The sequence below is a fragment of the Papio anubis genome, chromosome 5 (genome assembly GCF_008728515.1).
Source record: "Papio anubis isolate 15944 chromosome 5, Panubis1.0, whole genome shotgun sequence".
Taxonomy (NCBI): domain Eukaryota; kingdom Metazoa; phylum Chordata; class Mammalia; order Primates; family Cercopithecidae; genus Papio; species Papio anubis.
The window spans coordinates 50,818,246-50,840,730 of NC_044980.1; the positions used below are offsets into that span (position 1 = coordinate 50,818,246).

At 43.2% G+C, this 22,485-nt stretch overlaps 1 protein-coding gene across 1 annotated transcript in view; it reads right to left on the bottom strand.

Annotated features, from left to right (window-relative positions):
* The window catches only part of ANKRD55 (ankyrin repeat domain 55), a 130,801-nt gene that overhangs the window by 54,078 nt on the left and 54,238 nt on the right, over window positions 1–22,485 (bottom strand). The window contains exons 5-6 of the mRNA XM_021939373.2: window positions 19,027–19,136; window positions 7,691–7,751 (exon numbers count right to left, since the gene is read on the bottom strand). Coding sequence (XP_021795065.2) covers window positions 7,691–7,751; window positions 19,027–19,136 — 171 coding nt within the window. The remainder of the gene's footprint in view (window positions 1–7,690; window positions 7,752–19,026; window positions 19,137–22,485) is intronic.

The following is a 22,485-nucleotide window of genomic DNA, read 5'->3' on the forward strand; positions in this document are numbered from 1 at the left end:
GAGAATGGCGTAAACCTGGGAGGCGGAGCTTGCAGTGAACCGAGATCCAGCCAGTGCACTCCAGCCCGGGCTACAGAGCGAGACTCTGTCTCAAAAAAAAAAAAAAATTTATTTACTTATGTATATCTCATAGACACTTCTAATACCATGAAAATCTTATTTTTTTGAGAGTAGGTTTTGGAAATAACAGTCACCTGGAGTCAAGTCTGGGAAATAAATTGGATAGCTGAGTCAACAAAACAAATGAAGAAAGGGCCATAAAATAAAATAACATGACTTTTTCTTGAATTTAATTCTTTCTTTCTCCCTAGATATAACATATCTAGATACACTATATATCTGGGCTGGGGGTGGTGCCCCACGCCTGTAATCCCAGCACTTTGGGAGGCCGAGGCCCATGGATCACTTGAGGACAGGAGTTGGAGACCAGCCTGGCCAACCTGGTGAAACCCTGTCTCCACAAAAAATACAAAAATTAACCGGGCATGGTGGCAGGCACCTGTAATCCCAGCTACTTAAGAGGCTGAGGCATGAGAATCGCTTGAACCCAAGAGGCAGAGGTTGCAGTGAGGCGAAATCATGCCACTGCACTCCAGCCTGGGTGACAGAGTGAGATCACATCTCGGGAAAAAAGAAATCTATATATATGTGTGTGTACACATATATATATATTTTGTGCCTCACTATGTGCAAGCTACTGAGCTAGAATCTAGGGATACAAAGATAAAAAAGGCATGGTCTGCCTCTAGAAGTTTATAGGGTTGGGGGAGAGTGGGAGAGGGAGGTGGGGGCTCCTAAGTAGCAGTGACCCTACTCCATTTTTTTTTTTTTTTTTTTTAGATGTTCAGTCTTAGGCTAAAACTTCTGATTCATTAATAAATTGTGCTTTGTTATTCTACCTTTTGCTAACTGTAAAGTAAAAAATTTCAAGAGTCAGGGACTGTTTCTTCTGCTTTTGGTTCTACCTCAGGAATGTGGTAAGTAGAAGTGATGCTAAGTATTATGTCCAAAAGCTCACATTTGTTTTTGCAACTTAAATTTATTTTCTCAGAGTGGTTCTACAATTGATGTTTGGATTGTCAGACTGCTCACAAAAATCTACTTACATAAGAATGTGCATTTAATATATCCTAAACAATATATATATCCTAAATGCTGTGCATAACAGTGCTTCTCTGGATAAATGCATTCAAAGTTCTAACCCAGATGCCAATAGCTCAGAGCCCCTCTTGATAGAACACTCTTCCTGTCAAGGCTACAATGAGAGCAGGAGAGGTTAGTTTCCATTTAACTCCTGGTAGCTGCAATAGAAAAGCCTCACTCTATATCAATGATTCTCCTGAGGTCTTGTTTTGAAGAACAAAAGCACAAAGGACAATCTGACCTATCTCACTTTTTTCAATGTTAACTGCAGTGTGGATAGCTTCTAAATACGTCACTTTATAATTAAGTAGTGTGGTCAATGAAACAGGAAAAACAAACAGATCATTGGAACAGAACAAAGAGTTCGAAAATGAAACCATATATTTAAAAAAATCTTGTAACAAACAAAAACATAATTTAACATAACATAATCCAGTTCTTGGGGTAGAGAAGGCCTTCTTTAAAAAGACATCAAAAGAAAAAGCAGAAACAGACAAGAATGATCATTTTAATTATATCAGATTTTTATATTCTGAATAAGAAAAGGTACTATGAACTGTTTTAAAATAACCAACAGCCTATGAAAAAGTATTTACAACCCAACAGCAAAGTATTAATATTCAGAATATAAAATAAACTCCTATAAGTCAATAAGAAAATGACAATCCCGATCAATGGACAAAGAATGTAAACAGGCAGGTCACAAAAGAAGATATAATAAAGACCATCATATCTATGAAATGATGTTCATCTCTTTAATCAGGGAAAATGCAAATAACAAGAAAATCCAGCAACAGCTGGGGAAAAAACAGGACTTCCACTAAAAACAACAACAGCAACAACAACAACTACAACACCACCCAGCTATTTTGGGTGAATAATTAGGCAGTGTGTATTAAAAATAAAAACTACACTCTTTACTACCCAGCAATTCTTCTTTTAAGAGAAATGCTTGTATAGAGTATGCAAAGAAGCTTGTACAAGAAACACTCTCTAGACTGGTGTTTATGATGGTGAAAAATTGAGACAACCTGAATATCCATTCACAGGGGAATGGCAAAATAAATGGAGGTATTTTGATATTATGTAACACTATGAAGCCATTAAAAGGAATGAGCCACAGGCCGAGTGCCATGGCTCACACCTGTAATCCCAGCACTTTGGGAGGCCGAGGCAGGTGGATCACGAGATCAGGAGTTTGAGACCTGCCTGGCCAACATGGTGAAACCCCATCTCTACTAAAATACAAAAATTAGCTGGGTGTGGTGGCGGGTGCCCAGCTACTCTGGAGGCTGAGGCAGGAGAATCATGTGAACCTGGGAGGTAGAGGTTGCAGTGAGCCAAGATCGCGCCATTCTGGCCTGGACAGGGCCAGACTCGGTCTCAAAAAAAAAAAAAAAAAAAAGGAATGAGCCAGATCTATATGTATCAAAAATTCTAAGACAAATGCTTGAGTTGAAAAAACTAAGTTAGGCCAGGTGCGGTGGCTCATGCCTGTAATCCCAGCACTTTGAGAGGCCCAGGCGGGAGGATCACGAGGTCAGGAGACCAAGACCATCCTGACTAACATGGTGAAACCCCGTCCCTACTAAAAATACAAACAAAATTAGCCAGGCATGGTGGTGGGTGCCCTGCAGTCCCAGCTACTCGGGAGGCTGAGGCAGGAGAATGGCGAGAACCCGGGAGGTGGAGCTTGCAGTGAGCCGAGATCGCGTCACTGCACTCCAGCCTGGGTGACAGAGCGAGACTCCGTCTCAAAAAAAAAAAAAAAAAAAAAAAAAAAGTTGCAGAACACATAGAGTGATACCTTTTTTTAAAAAATGAATTTAACTGTTACTCCCCCCTACCCTTCATACAATGGAGGCTACATCATGCTTGGAGCTCACTGAAAAAAGACAGGAGAGAGAAGATTACTTGTTCAAAACATTGAGCAGCCCAATACAGGAACTCCACCAAGGTAATGAATGAAAAAGAAAGCCTGGGCTGTGTTCTTTCCATTTCAGAATTGTATTTATTTCTCAATGGCAATCAATGGCAAGAGCTTTTGCTGTTATAAATTTATCATGATTGGCTCTCACTAGCAATGACCAATAACTAAATAAAATAAATAATTGGCAAAAACAGAATTATAGCACTAGATTTAGTATTAAAGTTTTTTTTTTTTTTTTTTTGAGACAGAGTCTTGCTCTGTTGCCTAGGCTGGAGTGCAGTCATGCCATCTCAGATCACTGCAACCTCCATCTCCCAAGTTCAAGCAATTCTACCGCCTGCCTCAGTCTTTGGAGTATCTGGGGCTACAGGCATGAGCCACTACACCCAGCTAATTTTCATATTTTAGTAGAGACATTAGTAGGGGTTTGGCCATGTTAGCCAGGCTGGTTTTGAACTCCTGGCCTCAAGTGATTCACCCGCCTCAGCCTCCCAAAGTGCTGGGATTACAGGCATGAGCCATGGAACCGGGCCTTAAAAATCTTAATTGGCTTCATTTGCAATTCTAGAACTGGGCTTCATTCCAAAATATTCTGGCCGGGCATGGTGGTTCACGCATATAATCGCAGCACTTTGGGAGGCTGAGGCGGGAGGATCACTTGAACTCAGGAGCTCTAGACCAGCCTGGGCAACATAGGAAGACCCCCGTCTCTACCAAAAATGAAAAATGAGCTGAGTATGGCTGTGCATGCTTGTGATGCAGGGTTTCTGTGGTCCCATCTACTCTGGAGGCTGAGGCAGGAGGATTGACTTGAGCCCAGGAGGCAGAGGCTGCAGTGGGCTGTGATCATGTCACTGCACTCCAGCCTGAGTGACAGAGTGAGACTGTCTTAAAAAAAAAAAAAAAAAAGCTTTCCAATGAGCCCAGCAGAGGAGGTTGGTTTTGCAGATAGAGAAGGGCTGAAAAAAGCAGAAGCAAAGAACAAAAATCAGATTGGTTATTTCAAACTTACTTTCCTTGAAAGATGGAAGATGAGAACAGGGAAACAGAACAACAGAGAAAAAACTGATTGCTTAACATCAGGTTACTTTAGGTTACTTTTTGTTGTAAGGATTAAAGGCAGAGGAAATTTCATTATCATGCTAAGTAAAACTGGCCTGTTTGGGAAATTTGGCTATTGTCTCTCTCCTGATTTCTCAGAAGGTCAGATAACAGCTTGGTTTCAGTTTGGTGACTTGGAATTTAAGTATGAGGGACTCCATTTTGATATTTGGCCTGGTCTATTGACCTAGTACAGGGGCTCAGTCAAGAACAAAATTACATGAGTGCCTCAAAGTTATATGAATGCCATCTCTACTAAAAATAGAAAAATTACCCTGGCATGGTGGTGTGTGCCTGTAGTCCTAGCTACTCAGAAAGCTGAGTGGGAGGATCACCTGACCCCAGGATGTGGAGGTTGCAGTGAACTGACATCGCATCATACCACTGCACTCTAGCCTGGGCCACAGAATGAGACCCTGCCTCAAAAAAAACCAAACCCAAAATCATATATGTATATACACACAGCTACATATATATACACACATACATATACATATATGGATACATATATGGATACATAATATATACATACACATATATATCCATACACACACATATATGTATATATCTTCAGTGATTTAAAGCAAAACCTCAGAGGAAAGAGGATCGTACTGTTAGAAACTTCTGCTTTGAAAATGAGAACCAGAGATGAGGTAGCACAGTCTGGTCACTCTGCCCATGGTGTGGAAGCAGGGAGCTGGAGTGGCGGAGTCCATGTGTACATATATACACACATACATACACATACTATATATATATTATATATATATGTATATCTATTATGAAAAACACAGGCAAGCATTAGCAGTTGGTTTCAGATGGATTCCAGACAGCAGGCTGTGAATGGACCAAAGAGGAAGCTGTGACCATGTGTAGGAAGTGCCTTGTTGAGGCCCTTGCTCTGCTGGGTCTGCTTTCTGAGCTTAAAACCCAATGGGTCCATATGCTGGTGTAATAGCAGGAGGAATCTTTTTGCAGAAGTCCCTTTGCATGAGGAGGAACCAGGGACTTTATTTACCACATATTTTATGTAAGGTGTTATAATTACCACTCTTAGAAAGATCCGTGTCTACTTTCATTGTCTCCACTGCCAGGTGCCTCCTGGGGTGGAGAAAAATAGGGAACTATGTCTTTACTGGGGGGTTGCTAGTTCTGCTGAGGGGTACTTGAGTTAGAGGTCTATACGTGGAATTTAGCTTTAGGGTATAAATGAGCAAATTTGTCATCTTTCTAAATAAGACTGAGTTTAGGGATTACCGCAGAGGTTGGAGGTGGAGGATGTAGTTGGCAACTTGCCCGGAAATCTAGAGGTTCGCAATCTGCTGACATGGACTCCGCCACTGCAGCTCCCTGCTTCCACACCATGGGCAGAGTGACCAGACTGTGCTACCTCATCTCTGGTTCTCATTTTTAAAGCAGAAGTTTCTAATAGTGCGACCCTCTTTCCTCTGAGGTTTTGCTTTAAACCACTGAAGATACGGGGAGTGAAAGCAGCAGGGGCTTTCTGATGTGGTTATTAATGCCAGTCAGAGGGAAGCCTTTAATCAGAAGCCTCAAGACAGATGGGGGGAGTGGGCGCAGTGGCTCACACCTGTAATCTCAGCACTTTGGGAGGCCAGGGTGGGCAGATCACCTGAGCTCACAAGTTTGAGAACAGCCTGCTCAACATGGTGAAACCCCATGTCTGTATTAAAAATACAAAAATTAGCTGAGCACAGTGGTGTGCACCTGTAGTCCCAGCTACTTGGGAGGTTGAAGTAGGAGAATTTCTTGAACCTGGAAGGTGGAGGCTGTAGTGAGCTGAGATCGCACCACTGTACTCCAACCTGGGCGACAGAGTGAGAATCTGTCTATTAAAAAAAAAAAAAAAAAAAAGACAGATGCGGGGGCGTCTATCCCAGGAGAAAGCGATTTGGAGGGGCTTACCCCCTGCCCCCTTGCCTGTGGTCACCTAGCTTCCTTGAAAATAATGTAATTGGCATCTTTGTGTATGTACATTTTTAATGTTATCAGACTTTCCGAGTGAAATGCAACCAAACCAAGCACATATTTATTTTACAATTCCATTAAAAACCAGCTATTTAAGTTGATTTTAAGAACCTTGTTAAGGAAATCAGCCTGCCTAAGGAAAATTAGTACTGCATTTAAAAACAGTTAAGCAGATCTAACAAGACTCTAAGCTACTCTTGGGCAGCTCTGCTTAGTGTCTGAGCCACCTTCCCTCAAGAACTTTGTTGAAGAGTGTTGAACAACCTTTTTGGAAGCCTTCTATTTGCAACATGAATTAAAGAGCAGTTATGATCACTGGGATTAATAATGTGGTGTCTGGAGCAGGTAACCTGGAATTATTAATATTATCTCTGTGTCATCTTTTTCTTTTCTTTTTCGGGACGACGGGGGAGTGGGGGCACAGGATGTCGCTCTGTCACCCAGGCTAGAGTGCAGTGATGTGATCATATCTCACTGCAACCTTGAACTTCTGGGCTCAAGTGATCCTCCTGCCTCAGCCCTCAGAGTAGCTGGGACTATAGGCATGTGCCACCACACCCAGCTACTTTTTAAACTTTTTGTAGAAATGGAGTCTTGCTCTGCTGCCCAGGCTGGTCTCAAACTCCTGGGTTCAAGTGAGCCTCCCATCTTGGCCTCCCAGAGCGCTGGGATTACAGGCATGAGCCAGTATCTCGTCTTGTCGTTGTTTTCCTTTTTCTTTCTCTTTTTTCTTTGGAGATGGGGGTCTCGCTATGTTGCCCAGGCTGGGCTCAAGTGATCCTCCCACCTCAGCCTCCTGAGTAGCTGTGACCACTGGCACGCGCCACCACACCCAGCTCTCTGCCATCTTTCACTAGAGAGCATGTCTCAGGCCGGGTGCAGTGGCTCATGCCTGCAATCCCAGCACTTTGGGAGGCCGAGGCAGGCGGATCACCTGAGGTTGGGAGTTTGAGATCAGCTTGACTAACACGGATAAACCCTGTCTCTACTAAAAATACAAAATTAGCCGGATGTGGTGGCACATGCCTGTAATCCCAGCTACTGGGGAGGCTGAGGCAGGAGAACCACTTGAATCTGGGAGGCAGTGGTTGTGGTGAGCCGAGACAGCACCATTGCACTCCAGCCTGGGCGACAAGAGCGAAACTCTGTCTTAAAAAAAAAAAGAGAGAGAGAGCATGTCTTGAGCCACAGCATGCTACTAAGTTTCTGGGACTTGAGAAGACAGGAGAGAGCAATATTTATTTCTCAATGTCCAGAGGGAAATTACAAAATTTCAGTCATATGGTAAATGCTGAAGTACTTAATGCAATAAAGTCCTTCCCTATCAGAAGCTACGCACAACCATGGTGGGGATAAGTTTCTGCTGAGGATTAATAGTGAAAACAGGTCTCCCTTTCAGGGTAGGAACACAAAACTGTGCTTCATGTCTCCCTGTAGCTTTTAAGACGAAGCACAATGGTTCAGAAACGCCCTTCCTTTCACCCTCACATGCAAAATGACCACTTGTTGCTTGAGAGTGTGGCTCACCTCATTGTCCTGGTGATTAATCTCGCTGAGGTTCGACTGTTGCAACAGGACTGTGAGGAGCCTGTAAGGAAAAATAGGAGAAATGGCTCAAAAGAACAGGCAGTCACGGTGCTCTTGGAATTAGTATAAAAACATGACCTTAGAAAAAGCGTCAGTTGAAAGGCTCCAAATGAAGATGAGGGCCTTTCCGTTTCTCTGGGAAAAAGATCCACAGAAAAGAAATAAGAGTGTGATAGGTTAGAAGACACCTGTGAGGAGGGCTGCTGTCTGCCTTTCCCACCCTCTCTCCATCTCAGCACTCCCGAGGGGCACAGGTGGATGGAGAAACTTTAGGCTCATTGTGTTCACCAGGCCTCTGTCACCTAGCCACGCCCTTTAAGAACCAAAATCATGTAGCACTTACTCTTTTTTTTTTTTTTGACACGGAGTCTCGCTGTCGCCCAGGCTCGAGTGTGCAGTGGCATGAACTTGGCTCACTGGAAGCTCCACCTCCCGGGTTCACGCCATTCTCCTGCCTCAGCCTCCCAAGTAGCTGGGACTACAGGTGCCCACCACCACACCCGGCTAATTTTGTTTTTGTATTTTTAGTAGAGATGGGGTTTCACCGTGTTAGCCAGGATGGTCTAAATCTCCTGACCTCGTGATCTGCCCGTCTTGGCCTCCCAAATTGCTGGGATTACAGGCATGAGCCACCACGCCCGGCCACTTATTCTTTATTCACTTTATAGGAACTTATAGAGTGCTTTCAACCTGCTTCACTCCTAGCTGCATATGTCATGCCTTTTTAATGCATAGATTATACCAGGAGGTTGTCAGTATTTGCAAGTTTGCTCATTCTTTGTAAAATACACACATGCCTAAGCACAAGATGACAGTAATCAGTGTAAAACAGCTATCAACGATTCTCAGATTCAAGCTCTTCCCTGACTTGGATCTCTTGCTCAGTTGACTGAAGTCAACACTCCATCTGGGAGAGGGGGCAGTGGAGAGGGGCCCGGGCTCTGCAGCCAGATGGCTTGGGTTCACATCCCAGTCCTGCCACTGATGAGCTCTGTGACCTTAGGCAAGTTACTTATCTTCTCCCTGCCTAAACTTCTTCATCTGTGACATAAGAGTGATAAAAACTACCTATCACACAGCTCAGTGTGAGGATTAAATGAGTTAATATGCATACAACATATAGAGCATGTCTGGAACATGCTGTTATTTCTAGAGCACTTAACCCCAGAAGTTTGAACCCTGGCTCCATCTCAGAATTGCCTGGAGAGATTTTTTTTTTTAAACCACAAATACCTGGACTCTGTACTCAGGGTTTCTAACTCAATAGGTCTGGAGAGAAGCCCAGCTTCTACTGTTTAAAAAAAGCTATTCAGGAAATTCTGGTAAACAGCCAGGTTTGGAAACAATTGAGAAAGGTGCTGAATGAATTAATGAATGGATACTCATCAAGATGATAAAGAACAGTGTATGGGCAGTCAATGGAGGAAATTCAGAAATTGCTTTTGGAAGAATTATTTGTAAAATGAAATTGTTTAGTCTCTTCTCCAATCAAATCTTTATCGTCTCGGCTTGGAAGACATCTAAAGCCGTAAGTATTAAATTGTTAGTTACAATAGAAAAAAAGAAAGGTCCACTAATCATATTGCCTTAGTAGGAAATGTAATACACAGAGAGCTTAAATAGAGATGGACTTCTGGTTATTTGCGGTGGAGGTGAAATAACCAGGAAACCTGTGGTTTCAATCTGGTTTTATCATAGTCTTTTGGGGAGCCAGGACAATGCTGAGATTTAATTCTCACCTCACTACTGCACAATCTGAGTTTCTGTATCCTCATGTATATCAGAGGGGTAGCAATTCGGTGGTGTAAAGGATCGAGTGATCCAACAGGCAGAAAGACCCTGGGTCACATACTCTAAAGGGACAATGGCTATGACTGCATACAGCACATCTCTTTTATGCTCTCTGAATTCTAGATGTAGCCTTTGGTAGGAAGACATATAAAAATAATTGCATTTTGGGTCACACAATTTTTATCTTTGCAATTATTTCACCAATGGATGTATTTCCCTGTGGCTTCTTTGTAAGTGGGGGCAGGGCTTAACTGGTGACTGTGCTTCTCCTTTCTCTCTTTCCTTCTGTCCTCTCTGTCTCATTATTGGCCATTGTTTACTCTCTAGGGCTCATTTGGTCTGAGGGACTAGGGGAGGAGGGGAGGACAAGGTAGGAGGTCAGCTGTGGTCCAGTGTGGTTATCCTCGGTTAGCCCTGAGCAGATAGAGATTATCTGTGGCCAGACAGGATCTTCTGGGGGCTCTGACCAGGTTAGAATGAGGGTAGGGAGAGCAAGACCTCTTGTCACATCCTGGGTGGACTCCCAAGGTTGTGGGATGAACCCTGTGCCTAGATAGTTCTCTATTTGGCTCTCAAAGCCATTCTCTTCTCTACACTGCCCTGCTCTGAGGCTGTCCTCTGGGACGGCATCAACTAGGCTCCCTTGCCCTTGGCTTCCTATTGGGTTTTGCTAGTGGGGGAACTGGCAGGAGGAGGGAGAGAAGCCAGCTCCCTTTCTGAGAATAATTGTATTTCTCTACCAAAGGCCTCAGTTCTTGCCAGGTGGCCCCTCGCCTACAGCTAAGCAGCTCTCAGAGGGTTCCAGTAACTGCCCCTTCCTTGCCCCTTTAGGTCTAGAGAGTGATAACATTTTCTTACTCTTTTGGGGAAAGTGGGGGTGGGGTAGGGGATTAGAGCATCATCCATCATCTCTTGTTGGTCAATTTTTTGTCAATTTTTTTTTTTTTTTTTTGAGACAGGGTCTCACTCTGTCACCCAGGCTGGAGTGCAGTGGCACAATCACAGTTCACTGCAACCTGGACTTCCTGGGCCGAAGTGATCCATCCTCCTGCCTCAGCCTTCAGAGTAGTTTGCATTACAGGTGTGCACCATCATGCCCAACTAATTTTTTTTGTGTTTTTAGTAGAGAGGGGGTTTCACCATGTTGCCCAGGCTGGTCTTGAACTCCTGAACTCAAATGATCCTCAGCTTCCTGAAGTGCTGGGATTACAGGTGCGAATCACCCTATCCAGCCTTGTTGGCCAAGTTTAGTCTTTCCCTAGACTTTCTCCAGTTGCCACCCTTTAATTCCCATATCTTCTCTGTCATGGCTCTGACTGATACGTGACGATCTATGTGGCCCAACTCCATTTGACTGTGAAGTCTCTGAGACCCATTGATCATCAAAGCTGGACACAAATAGACAGATCAGGGCCCTCTCTTGCATTCTTGCCCTCTCTCTGGCTCTGGCTCTCTCTCACATGTTGTGAGAACAAAGAACCTGAGGCCCTTCCTGGCTTGCCAAGACCACCATACAGTGGCTCGGTGATCCAGCCTGAACCAGAAACCAGGTGTCCCATTGCCAGCCTGGGGCTTCCTTGCTGTTCCGTGGTATGGAGGTCACCTGCGAGATACCTGTCCAGCATCTATCTCAATTCCCAGATGATTTTCAGTCCTCTGTTGTGCTTCCCCTGAGCTCTTGTTTTGTGTTACCATGGCCCAGGAGTCCTTCCACATCCCATCAGCCCAGTTCAGACTCCCTCCTGTCCTCGGATCTCTGAGGCGGTGATGTAAGACCCATCTCATCTCAAGTGCCAGGACAGCAGGCTTGGACCCCAGCAAGAGCAGTCCCAGACAGGTGGTGTGTGAGTCATAAGAGCACCGAGGCTGGGGCCAGACTGCCGCTGTTAGAATCCCTGCTCCATGCCAACCAGCCAGTGACCTTGGGCTAGCTCCCAGAGCCTACCTTTTCTTATCCATAAAATGCAGAGAATAATAGCTACTTCAAGATCTGTTGTGACTTCGAGTCCATGCACACGAAGCACTTGGAATAGCCCTTACATGCCATAATAAAATTTTATATGGCCAGGTGCGGTGGCTCATGCCTGCCTGTAATCCCAGCACTTTGGGAGGCCAAGGTGGGCGGATCAACTGAGGTCAGGAGTTTGAGACCAGCCTGGCTAACATGGTGAAACCCCGTCTGTAATAGAAATAGAAAAATTAGCCAGACATGATGGTGGGCACCTGTAATTCCAGCTACTAGAGAGGCTGTGGTCGGAGAATTGCTACATTCTGGGAGGCAGAGGTTGCAGGGAGCTGAGATCATGCCACTGCACACTAGCCTGGGCAACAGCGCTTGAGACTCTGTCTCAAAAAAAAAAAAAAAATTCTATATAATGATTAATTTTTTAATAGCTCCTACCTTCTATTTTCTGGGTCTCCACTGATTACCATTAGGTGAATGGTGGGTCTCAGAGAAGGATCAGCTAGAAGCATCCTGGGGACAACTCATCCCTGTGAGCTTTCCAGTTTTGCTGGCCCCTCTGGAGACTCCCAGCCCTGGAGCTGGCCAGCCCAGTGACAGGTGGGAAAAAATGGTCCCACAACCAGCCGTCTCCCCTTCCTGTCCCTGGAGCTGCCTGTATGAGAGCGTGCTGCAGTGAGACATCCACCGCAGGTCAGAACACAACACCTGGTAACTAGAGAACAGGACCCCAAGGAAATGATTTTCTTCCTCCCTTGGGCTGCAGTCAAGAGTGATGAAAAGAGGCAGAGTGGCTGGCACTCTGACAGGGAGGAAAAAAAAGTCTGCCAGTAGCCATGGAGACCATAAAAAGACCTTCAGAGAGCCCCGTGGCTGCTTTCAGAGAAAATTGCTGCTTGCCTTCCAACACTAGCATGTGCAGCGTTGTACAAACACAACTCTGTTCTCTTTGGAGCTTTGTTTTAATGATCATGCCCCCTCTTTCATACCAGCGCCCTCTGAATGTCCCAGCCAAGGAAGCAAGAAAAGCCGTGGGGAGCTGAAAGGGAGAAAACTTGGACCTGCTGAGAAGCAGAGGTTCAAAGCAGGAAGGGGAATCATGAGAGGAAACCTGTGCGTCTTTGCTTTTGTAAACCCAATGTGCCTTCATGTTCATAATTATAAACCACTTACCCCTGCATCAGCCTCCATCCCCACTGAGCGGGTGTTTAGCTAAGGATACAGATTCAAACTGATGGGTTTGTTCAGGAGTTGTTTCCATCTGAGCACTAAAATCCCTCTGGAGGCAAAGGACTAATTGAAGCATCCCTTGGCTTGTTTATAAGCAGCTTTGGTTTGAGGCTTCTCTCTGAATAACCTCCAGTGAGCACCCAGTAGAAGGAGCTTGCTGTTTGGAAATCTAAGTGTTAGCAGATTTAAAATCAGTATAAAAACCTGGGCACAAGGGCACCATGTGGCCTGTACATACTGTTTATGATTAGGGGAAAATGCAGACATATGCCGACTTACAAAGGTGTGCATAGATCCACACGTACAACATACCTCAACAACCTTTGCAGTAAATGTGTGTAGGATGTGCAGTAGGATGCAGGATTGCATTTACATGGACCTGTGTCTGTGCACACATTTTTGTGGACCTGAGTGTGCTGAGGTGAAGAAGGCCAGGATGAGCACCAGTGGGGTGGCAGTAGTAGTGTTTCATTCCTTAGCTTCTTACGATGTTTGTGGTGTTTCTTTCTGTCTTCCACCATCATCATCATGGATGACCATCAACATTATCATTAATGTCATCACCCCATCATCATCACCAACACTTTCTGAACATGGACAATGTACTAGGTACTGAGTTCAGTGTTTCCACACATTTTCTCGTTTACTTCTGCCTACTTCCCTGTGAAGTAAGCAGGAATAATATACTAAATCGTACTTACTTCGCCAGGTGTGGTGGCTCACGCTTGTAATCCCAGCACTTTGGGAGGCTGAGGCAGGCGGATCACCTCAGTTTGAGAATTTGAGACGAGTCTGACCAACATGGAGAAACCCCATCTCTACTAAAAATACAAAATTAGCCTGGCATGGTGGTGCATGTCTGTAATCCCAGCTACTCGGGAGGCTGAGGCAGGAGAATTGCTTGAACCCAGGAGCCAGAGGTTGTGGTGAGCCAAGATCATGCCTTTACACTCCAACCTGGGCAACAAGAGTGAAACTCTGTCTCAAAAAAAAAAAAAAAAAAAAAAAAAAGAAAGAAAGAAAGAAAAAAAAAAATAGTACTTACATCAAGGGGAAGCTGAGCCTTGACATGTTAACTTGCCCAAGAGAATAAGAGCTGGAGCCAGATTTAAACTCAGTCAGTCTGACTCATACTCATGAGCTGGCACTTCTGGCCACCCTTCAGGGATTTCTTTTCTTTTCCCTTCCTTCCTTCCTTCCTTCCTTCCTTCCTTCCTTCCTTCCTTCCTTCCTTCCTTCCTTCCTTCCTTCCTTCCTCTCCTTCCTTCCTCTCCTTCCTTCCTCTCCTTCCTTCCTTCCTTCCTTGCTTCCTTCCTTCCTTCCTTCCTTCCTTCCTTCCTTCCTTCCTTCCTTCCTTGCTTCCTTCCTGTCTTGTGCTATTGCCCAGGTTGGATTAAAATGGCACGATCAAAGTGCACCGCAGCCTTGAACTCCTGGGCTCAAGCAATATTCCAGTCTCAGCCTCCTGAATAGTTAGAACTACAGGAGCACACCACTATGCCTGGCTAATTTAAAAAAAAATCATTTTTAGAAATGAGGACTCACTATGTTGCCTAAGCTGGTCTTGAACTCCTGGCCTCTAGTTATCCTCCTGCCTTTGTCTCCCAAAGCACTGGGATTACAGGTGTGAGCCACCATGCCTGGCCCCTTCAAGGATTTTAGATTGTTTTCAGATATAGTAAAATAAGATAATGAGTGAAGAAATAAGACAAAGAGAAAACAAGGGCAGGAAAAAAAAAAAAAAAAAGACGTGATCTATAGTCCTACATGTATGCCAGAGGTGAGACACAAACTGAGTTTTGAATTTTCTAAATATATAAAGAAAGAAACATGCTCTGAAGTCACAGTGTCTGTATGGTAAAAATAAAAAATGATTTATCAGAAGCAGCACAGCAATTCCTTCTATAGTAGAAATATTTCTTGTGGTTTCTCATATAGAAGTTTTCGGGGCGCTAATGAATGATGGGCCAGTAAGTTTTGTAAGACTGTTTCTTATAATGTTTCTCAATGGAGACCAAGGGCTTAATGTCAAAATATGGCCATTAAAATAAATTCTACAAGGTCCACAATAGTAGGTCTCAGAAACACAGCAGACCCACTGGGCAGGTTACCTTCACATATGCAGTGGGTAATTCATTATTTTTTCTGTGCCTCAATTCTGTAAAATAGGGATAGAAATATTACCTATAGAGGTGTGGTAAGGATTAGATTAGTTAATACCCCAAAAGCACTTAGAATTTTGCTCTGAACATGGTAAATAACCAACATTATCATCATCATCATCATTGTTGTACGTTAAATGCAAACCTATATGTTTTAGTGGTCGGCCAAGGTTATGTCTACTTAAGAAAATTGAACAAAGAGCCTTGTGTGACCCAGTAGAAGATTGCTGCCTTCCTCAGTCTGGTTGTGAGATTAGGAAGTACCCATGAGCCAGATCACATTTTGTTTTTGTTTTTGTTTTTTTTTTCCTCAAAAAAACAGTTCTGAGTTCATGCTGACACAAACAGATGAGTGACTGAAGCCCAGCTTCTCTACAACACGGCATGGGTTGGTCGGTTTCTACTTTAAACATTTAATGCAGTTGTATCAAACTCTGCCGTGGACCTAAAATTTCTCAAACAACTACAAAAAATGTAATTTTAACAATGTAATTCCATAGGGAATCCTTTAGGGCAAACTAGTTTCCAAATATTCTGTAGGTAACCAAACCACAGTCACGCATCATTTAATGATGGGAATACTTTCTGAGAAACGTGTCGTTAGGTGATTTTATCATTGTGTGAACATCTTAGAGTGTATCACACAAACCTAGATGGTAGAGCGTACTACACACCTATGCTATATGGTAGAGCCTATTGCTTCTAGGCCACAAATATGCACAGCATGTGACTGTACTAAACACTGTAGGCAATTGCAACACAGTGTAAGTATTTACATATGTAAACATAGAAGAGGTACAGTAAAAATACGATATAATTATCTTATGGGACTGTCATCACACATGCGTTCTCCCACTAACTGAAATGTCATTATGCAGCGTGTAACTAACTGTATTTGATTTGCTGTATGGGTTGTTAGGACTTAACCCAATTCATCTTTGGAGAGCATTTACTAGAAATAACAATTTTGGTTTTGGAATAGTCAATCTTAACTTTGGGGGATTATTAGTTAAAGCAGCTAGCATTGCCATAACTAAAGCAGAATTTTATCTTTCAGAATCAGTGAAGGGCTTTTTAGGACAATATAAGTAACTACTCATCTGCACATAGAAGGATGTTTATTTTTCTTATTTCAACTCATCCAAGGGTGGTGGCTGGGCCATTAAGTACAGTTTCAAGAGAGGGGAAGCCACGACTGTCTGCTCTCTATACATTAAGTTATAGCAACTTAATGTAGATCCTCAAGAGTAGAGGAGTACTGGAAAGCATAATAAGAAATAGAAATACAAGTCCACAAAGAGGAAGTACACTTGGGTTGATTTTCAATTTATTATTGCAGTGATTTCAGAGGATGAACCTAATCAACTGATCCAAGTGACATTGAATGTAATTTTGACTGACAAGGCTTAGTTTATCCCTCAGGTGCAATGTGTTAAGAGCAGAGACAGTGAGCTTTTCACCAAAATCCTTGTCCCCCTTTCCTGGATTGGATTGGAGGCATTGTTGGGAGGTAGATTCCTGGCTAGAAACTATATTCCCCAGAGCACCTTACAACCAGATGTGGTCGAATGACTAGTCCTTATTCATGGAATATGAGCAGAAGTGAATTGTGTCATTTGCAGGCTGAGGTTTTAAAGAACTGAGTGTGGCTTCTTTATAGGGTAGTCCCTGCTTAATCTGCGGTTTCGCTTTCCATTATTTCAGTTACCCATAGTTCACTGTGGTTCAAAAACATTCAATGAAAAATTCCAGAAATAAACAATTCATGTTTTAAACTGTGTGGCATTCTGAATAGAATGATGAAATCTGCCGCTAACTACACTCTGCTCTCATTAGTCACTTAGGAGCCACCTCGGTTAACGGATCGCCTGTCGCTGTATTGCAGCACTGTGTTCACGTTACTCTTATTTTACTCAGCAGTGGCCCCAAAGTGCAAGAGTAGTGATACTGGCATATTGTTATAATTGTTCTATTTTATTGTTATTGTTGTTAATCTCTTACTGTGCCTAATTTATACGTTAAATTTTATAGGTATGTATGTATAGGAAAAAACATAGCATATATAGACTTTGGTACTATCTGAGGTTTCAGACATCCATGTGGGTCTTGGAACGTATCCCCTCCAGGGTGAGGGGGGACTACTGTGCTCCTCTTTCCCCGTCTGCAGGCTGAATAAGGACATTCTGTGCTCTTAGGGGATGAAGGTGCTATAGAATGGAAGAAGCTTGGGTCCCTGAATCGCCATGTGGCAGCGAGCCACCCACCACCCCCCTACATTGGATGGTTACATGTCTGATAAAATTTTTCTTTTTTTTTTCTTTGCGATGAAGACTCGCTTTGTCGCCCAGCCTGGAGTGCAGTGGTGCGAACCCAGCTCACTGCAACATCTGCCTCCTGGGTTCAAGCGATTATCCTGCTTCAGCCTCCCGAGTAGCTGGGATTACAGGCACTCACCACCACATCTGGCTAATTTTTGTATTTTTAGTACAGATGGGGTTTTGCCATGCTGGCCAGGCTGGTCTCGAACTCCTCACCTCAGGTGATCCACCTGCCTTGGCCTCCCAAAGTGCTGGGATTACAGGCGTAAGCCATGGCACCCAGCCAGAAATAATTTTTACTGTGTTAAAACAATGAAGCTTTGGATTTTATGTGTTACAACAGCTATAATTACTGGGCTTTTAAAATCTTCCAGAATCAGCTAATAGGTTTTGAAATGACCACTCTGAGTGAGGCAAGTAAAAGCAATTATGTGTAGTAAATTAAGACAGAAGAAACAGAAAAGGTACATTTTAAACTTATTTTCTAAATACCACTCTTGGGAAAACAGTATGATTTTGTGACTAAGTATTTTTGTGGGGTCATTCTTTTTTTTTGTTTTTCCTACTTCATCAAGAGGGAGTCATACCCTCATGATGCCTATTGATTGTTAACTGTCTGCGTTTGCTGTTTCTTCTCTAAACATCCTTGTTTTGTTGGGCTTTGGGTAAATCCTAGTTTTCTGTTATTTCTGGACATAGTCCAATATAATAAGAGTCAAGTCTTGGGAATAGTCCTGGAATTTCCCAAGACCTTTTATTTTACTGTAAAAGAGATTGAAGTAAAGAAATCTTGTTATTCCTCAGCCTGGAAGATTATGGCCTTGGGCTTCTCAACCCAGACAGAGCTTCAGGTTTTAGTTCTGGACACAGAGTTGAGAGGGTGAAGCATATAGAATACACTCCTTGTGCTGCTGGCCTATGACCTAGACTTGGAAATGCTCAATTCCTGTCAGAGGCATGTTCTGCAGAGGAGAAAATGTCCACCATGTTACTGATTCCATAGTAGAAATTCTGTTAGCAGCTGCTCTGAGGGGCTTTCTAAAGAATGGGAACTGAGGCCATGTAGACACAGAGGAATGGAGAAGCTACCCTTGGTATGGACAAAACCTTTTCCTTCGTTGCTCAGTTATCTTACAAAAAGGTGGCCTTCTTGATCATCCAATTTACTTGAGTGTATTTTTTCACAGGGCTTCTAGGTGCACACACTTGCGGTTTCCTTCTAACCCCCTGGTCTCCCTGCTGCTGGCTCCTTTGCCTCCTCCCAGCTCCTAAAGGCTGGCATTGCCCTGGGTTTAGACATTAACCTTTCTGCCCAGTCACTGCTCTTTTGCCCTATTTAATTTTCTTCATAGCCCTCGTCACTATTAATGATCTTATTTATTTGTTAACTGGTATGCTTAAGAGCTTCACTAGAATATAAGCTCTGTGACATCAGAGACTCTATTTTATTTACTGTGGAACTTCAAAGGACTAGAACAGTCTTTGGTCCATAAAATGTGCTCAAAAAATAGTTGTTGAATGCATAATTGACTTACTGATTAATGGAATGAATGAATATATGAATTCTGATGATGACAAACAGCATATCTTCTTAAAGATTAGGAAACAAAGGTTTTATTGAAGTAGGAGGAAACAGTTTGAGATTATTCCAGAATATTTTGTTGTGGTCCTATCTGCTGCAACTTAAAAAAAAAAAAAAAAAAAGATGGTTTTCTTTTTCTTTTTATCAGCCACAGAGGGATGGATTAGATGACCTTCTCATAGAAGTTGAGTCGCTGCCAACTTGAGCATCATGTAAACCTGGCCACTTACCTCACATCGGGCTCAGCAGTGGCAGCATGCAGTGGCAGGCGGCCATTTTTATCTGGGATATTGTGCTTGGCACCATTTCTGAGTAGACTCACACAGCCTTCAAGCCAGCCCTGAAATACAAGAGCAACCACATCATTATATAACAGAAGCTCAAGTAACATGGTCCAACAAACTTTCTCTAGATTTTTTTCCCCTTCTCTGGTTTGGCTAAACACATATTTTATTTGACTTGAAGTGGTTAAGAACCACAACTCCATCTTAGATGCCTCAACAGAGGACCGAAGGTCTTGAGGTACAGATTCCCAGGTTTATGGAAGGACCTTTCCCCTTTAGATGCAGACTGACCTTAGAATCTCTCCATCTCCCCCTCCCCATTTCTAGGGCCACTCACTGGTATTACACGTATAAGCTCAGACTGCATGATAAATGGGCCTTGGTCCTCTATTGCAAGCTCCTTTTCTAGTAACCACAAGGACAGCACCTTGCCTATTCAAGTCAGTCCTCCTCCCGGTGCCTAGAAGTCTAACCTGAGCTCTACTGCAATGGCTGGGACCCTGCCACCTTATTGACTGATCTTTCTGATGCTGAAAGCTTGAATCCCTAAACATAAGGCATTACCTGCACCTTCCAAAGGTTTCCCATTGCTATGTTTTATCCACCTGTAAATTCCCCAAGAACTTTATGTGAACTGCTGAAACCTGCTGTCTACAATTGTCTAGATTGAGACCTGATATGGCCACATCTCATGCTTGTTACATCCTCGGTCAACACTTACTGCTTGGTCATCTTCTCATTGTCTCTCCCATTTCAAAGGGCAGGTATAATTTCAGGCTAGCCCTCCCTCCCATGCTACTTTAACTGACCCATACCTATTGATAACCAAGTTTGGCTCGCGTGCTAAAGAGTATGTCTTCTACATTCATCCAGAATGGCTTGGGTTACTTGCCCAATTATAAGCAGACTTAAAAAGAGATGAAATTATTATTATGAAGAATAATAGGATAACCCTCTATTTTGTTCAGAAGCAGGCTTCCCATCATCCTACATTCGTGTCTAGGCAAACCTCAAAATTATCCAGTAAAATGAGAAAGATGACTGAAGATTTTTCCTCCTTACATTGAAAGCAATAAAAATCAAAATGTTGGCCGGGCGCGGTGGCTCACGTCTGTAATCCCAGCACTTTGGGAGGCCGAGGCAGGTGGATCACAAGATCAAGAGATCGAGACCATCCTGGCTAACACGGTGAAACCCCATCTTTATTAAAAATATAAAAAATTAGCCGGGCGTGGTGGCGGGCGCCTATAGTCCCAGCTACTCGAGAGGCTGAGGCAGGAGAATGGTGTGAACCTGGGAGGTGGAGGTTGCAGTAAGCTGATGTCGTGCCACTGCACTCCAGCCTGGGTGACAGAGCGAGACTCCGTCTCAAAAAAAAAAATCAACATGTTAATAAATGCATGGAGAAGAAGGAAGATCATGATAAGAAAATAACCTTTTGGTTTTGAAGTCTGGAAGGAAAATTAACAAAAATGCATCAAAACTCAGAGTATGAATATTGAATATGATTTTGTAGAATTGACCATTAATATCTAAGTCTTAAGTAGAAGCAAGTATTTTTCTGACATTTCCAGTCTTGTGTCATGGCTTACTGATGCATTAAATCTGTTTTTAGTTGTTAATGTCTAAATCATCAAGTTCTCAGATTAAAAGGAGAAATTAGACCCAGAGACCCAAAAGACAGGCATGCTGGGCAAATTTTAGAGTTGCCAAAGATTTACAGTTTTTGAAAAGCAGATCTTTTGGTGGGGGAAAGTTTGAAACACTTTTAAAAATCATATTGCAACACTTCCTGGAACTCTGTGTGTGTCAATGGTTTTCTGATTTTTTTTTTTTCTTGAAGATGAAAAGAAGAAAAACCATTGAATATACTATCTGAAACACTTGGTCAGTCACTATTAAGAACCAACAAATGAGTTTTATACCTACTATGTGCTGGCTGATTCCCCCAGTGTTTATTCTTCAGCTGTGATGGGCATTTTTTTTTTTTTATTAAGTGTTACAAATGAAGGAGAAAGCACAAAGAGATACAGTGATTTGCCTAACCAATGTCGCACACCTGTGAAATTTGATCATTTGAATTGGGTCCTTCTTGTTGTATCCAACTACTAAACCAGAGTTGAGAAGTCAGGGGAAAAAGCAGGCCGGGCACGTAACATTGCTCCAAAATTCAGTTATCTGCAAGCCTGGCTGCTGAAACTGCCTAGTAACTAGTTTTATCTAATGGCTTCCGAAAAACCTGCTGCAACAAAAAGAAGAATTTTACCCACCATGGTCACTCACCAATCAGAGCTTGCCAGCTCCCCAAAACTCGACTAGTGCCAATGAACTTTCTAGAAAAACAATATGTAACACTTCTCCTTCTAATAAAACCTACAACTTCCTCTTCATTCTTTGGACATACCGAGGACCACCTGGTGTGTGTATTGCAATTCTTTTTTCCTTGTTTTTTGAGACAGTGTCTCACTCTGTCACCCAGGCTGGAGTACAGTCGCACGATCTCAATTCACTGCAGCCTCCGCCTCCTGGGTTCAAGTGATTCTCCTGCCTCAGCTTCCCAAGTAGCTGGGACTACAGGCATGCGCCACCACACCTGGCTATGTTTTGTATTTTTAGTAGAGACAGAGTTTCACCATGTTGCCCAGGCTGGTCTCGAACTCCTGACCTCAGGTGATCCGTCTGCCTCAGCCTCCCAAAGTGCTGGGATTAACGGCATGAGCCACCATGCCCGGCCGCAATTCTTATATATCAAATAATACGTTAAATGTAGAGATTCATCTCTCTCTCTCTCTATTTTTATATATATAAATATACATTTATTTATATATATTTATATATATCTCATATATATTTATATTATAAAATAAAAAAATATATATTTATTTTCTTTTTTCTTTTTTTTTGAGACGGAGTTTCGCTCTTGTTGCCCAGGCTAGAGTGCAATGGCGCCAACCTCCGCCTCCTGGGTTCAGGTGATTCTCCTGCCTCAGCCTCTCGAGTACCTGGAATTACAGGCATGCACCACCATGCCCGGCTAATTTTGTATTTTTAGTAGAGATGGGGTTTCTCCATGTTCGTCAGGCTGGTCTCGAACTCCTGACCTCAGGTGATCCTCCAGCCTCCTGGCCTCCCAAAGTGGTGGGATTACAGGTGTGAGCCACCGTGCCCAGCCTCAACTCTACATATTTTATTTGAGTTTGACACATCTGTAGTAAGTTTTTCTGTACACTAAGTTCAGAGTTGTGGCAGAGACTTAACTTCTAAGTGTCCCATTTGGGGAGTTTTTCTTTAATTCTTGAATTTGAACATTGCCAGGAGGGAGGGATGAGCTTCACAGTGCAGTCCCCAGGACAACCGCTTCCCGTGAGCCTCAGCAGAATGATGGAGGATCCTGCCTTGGGGAGC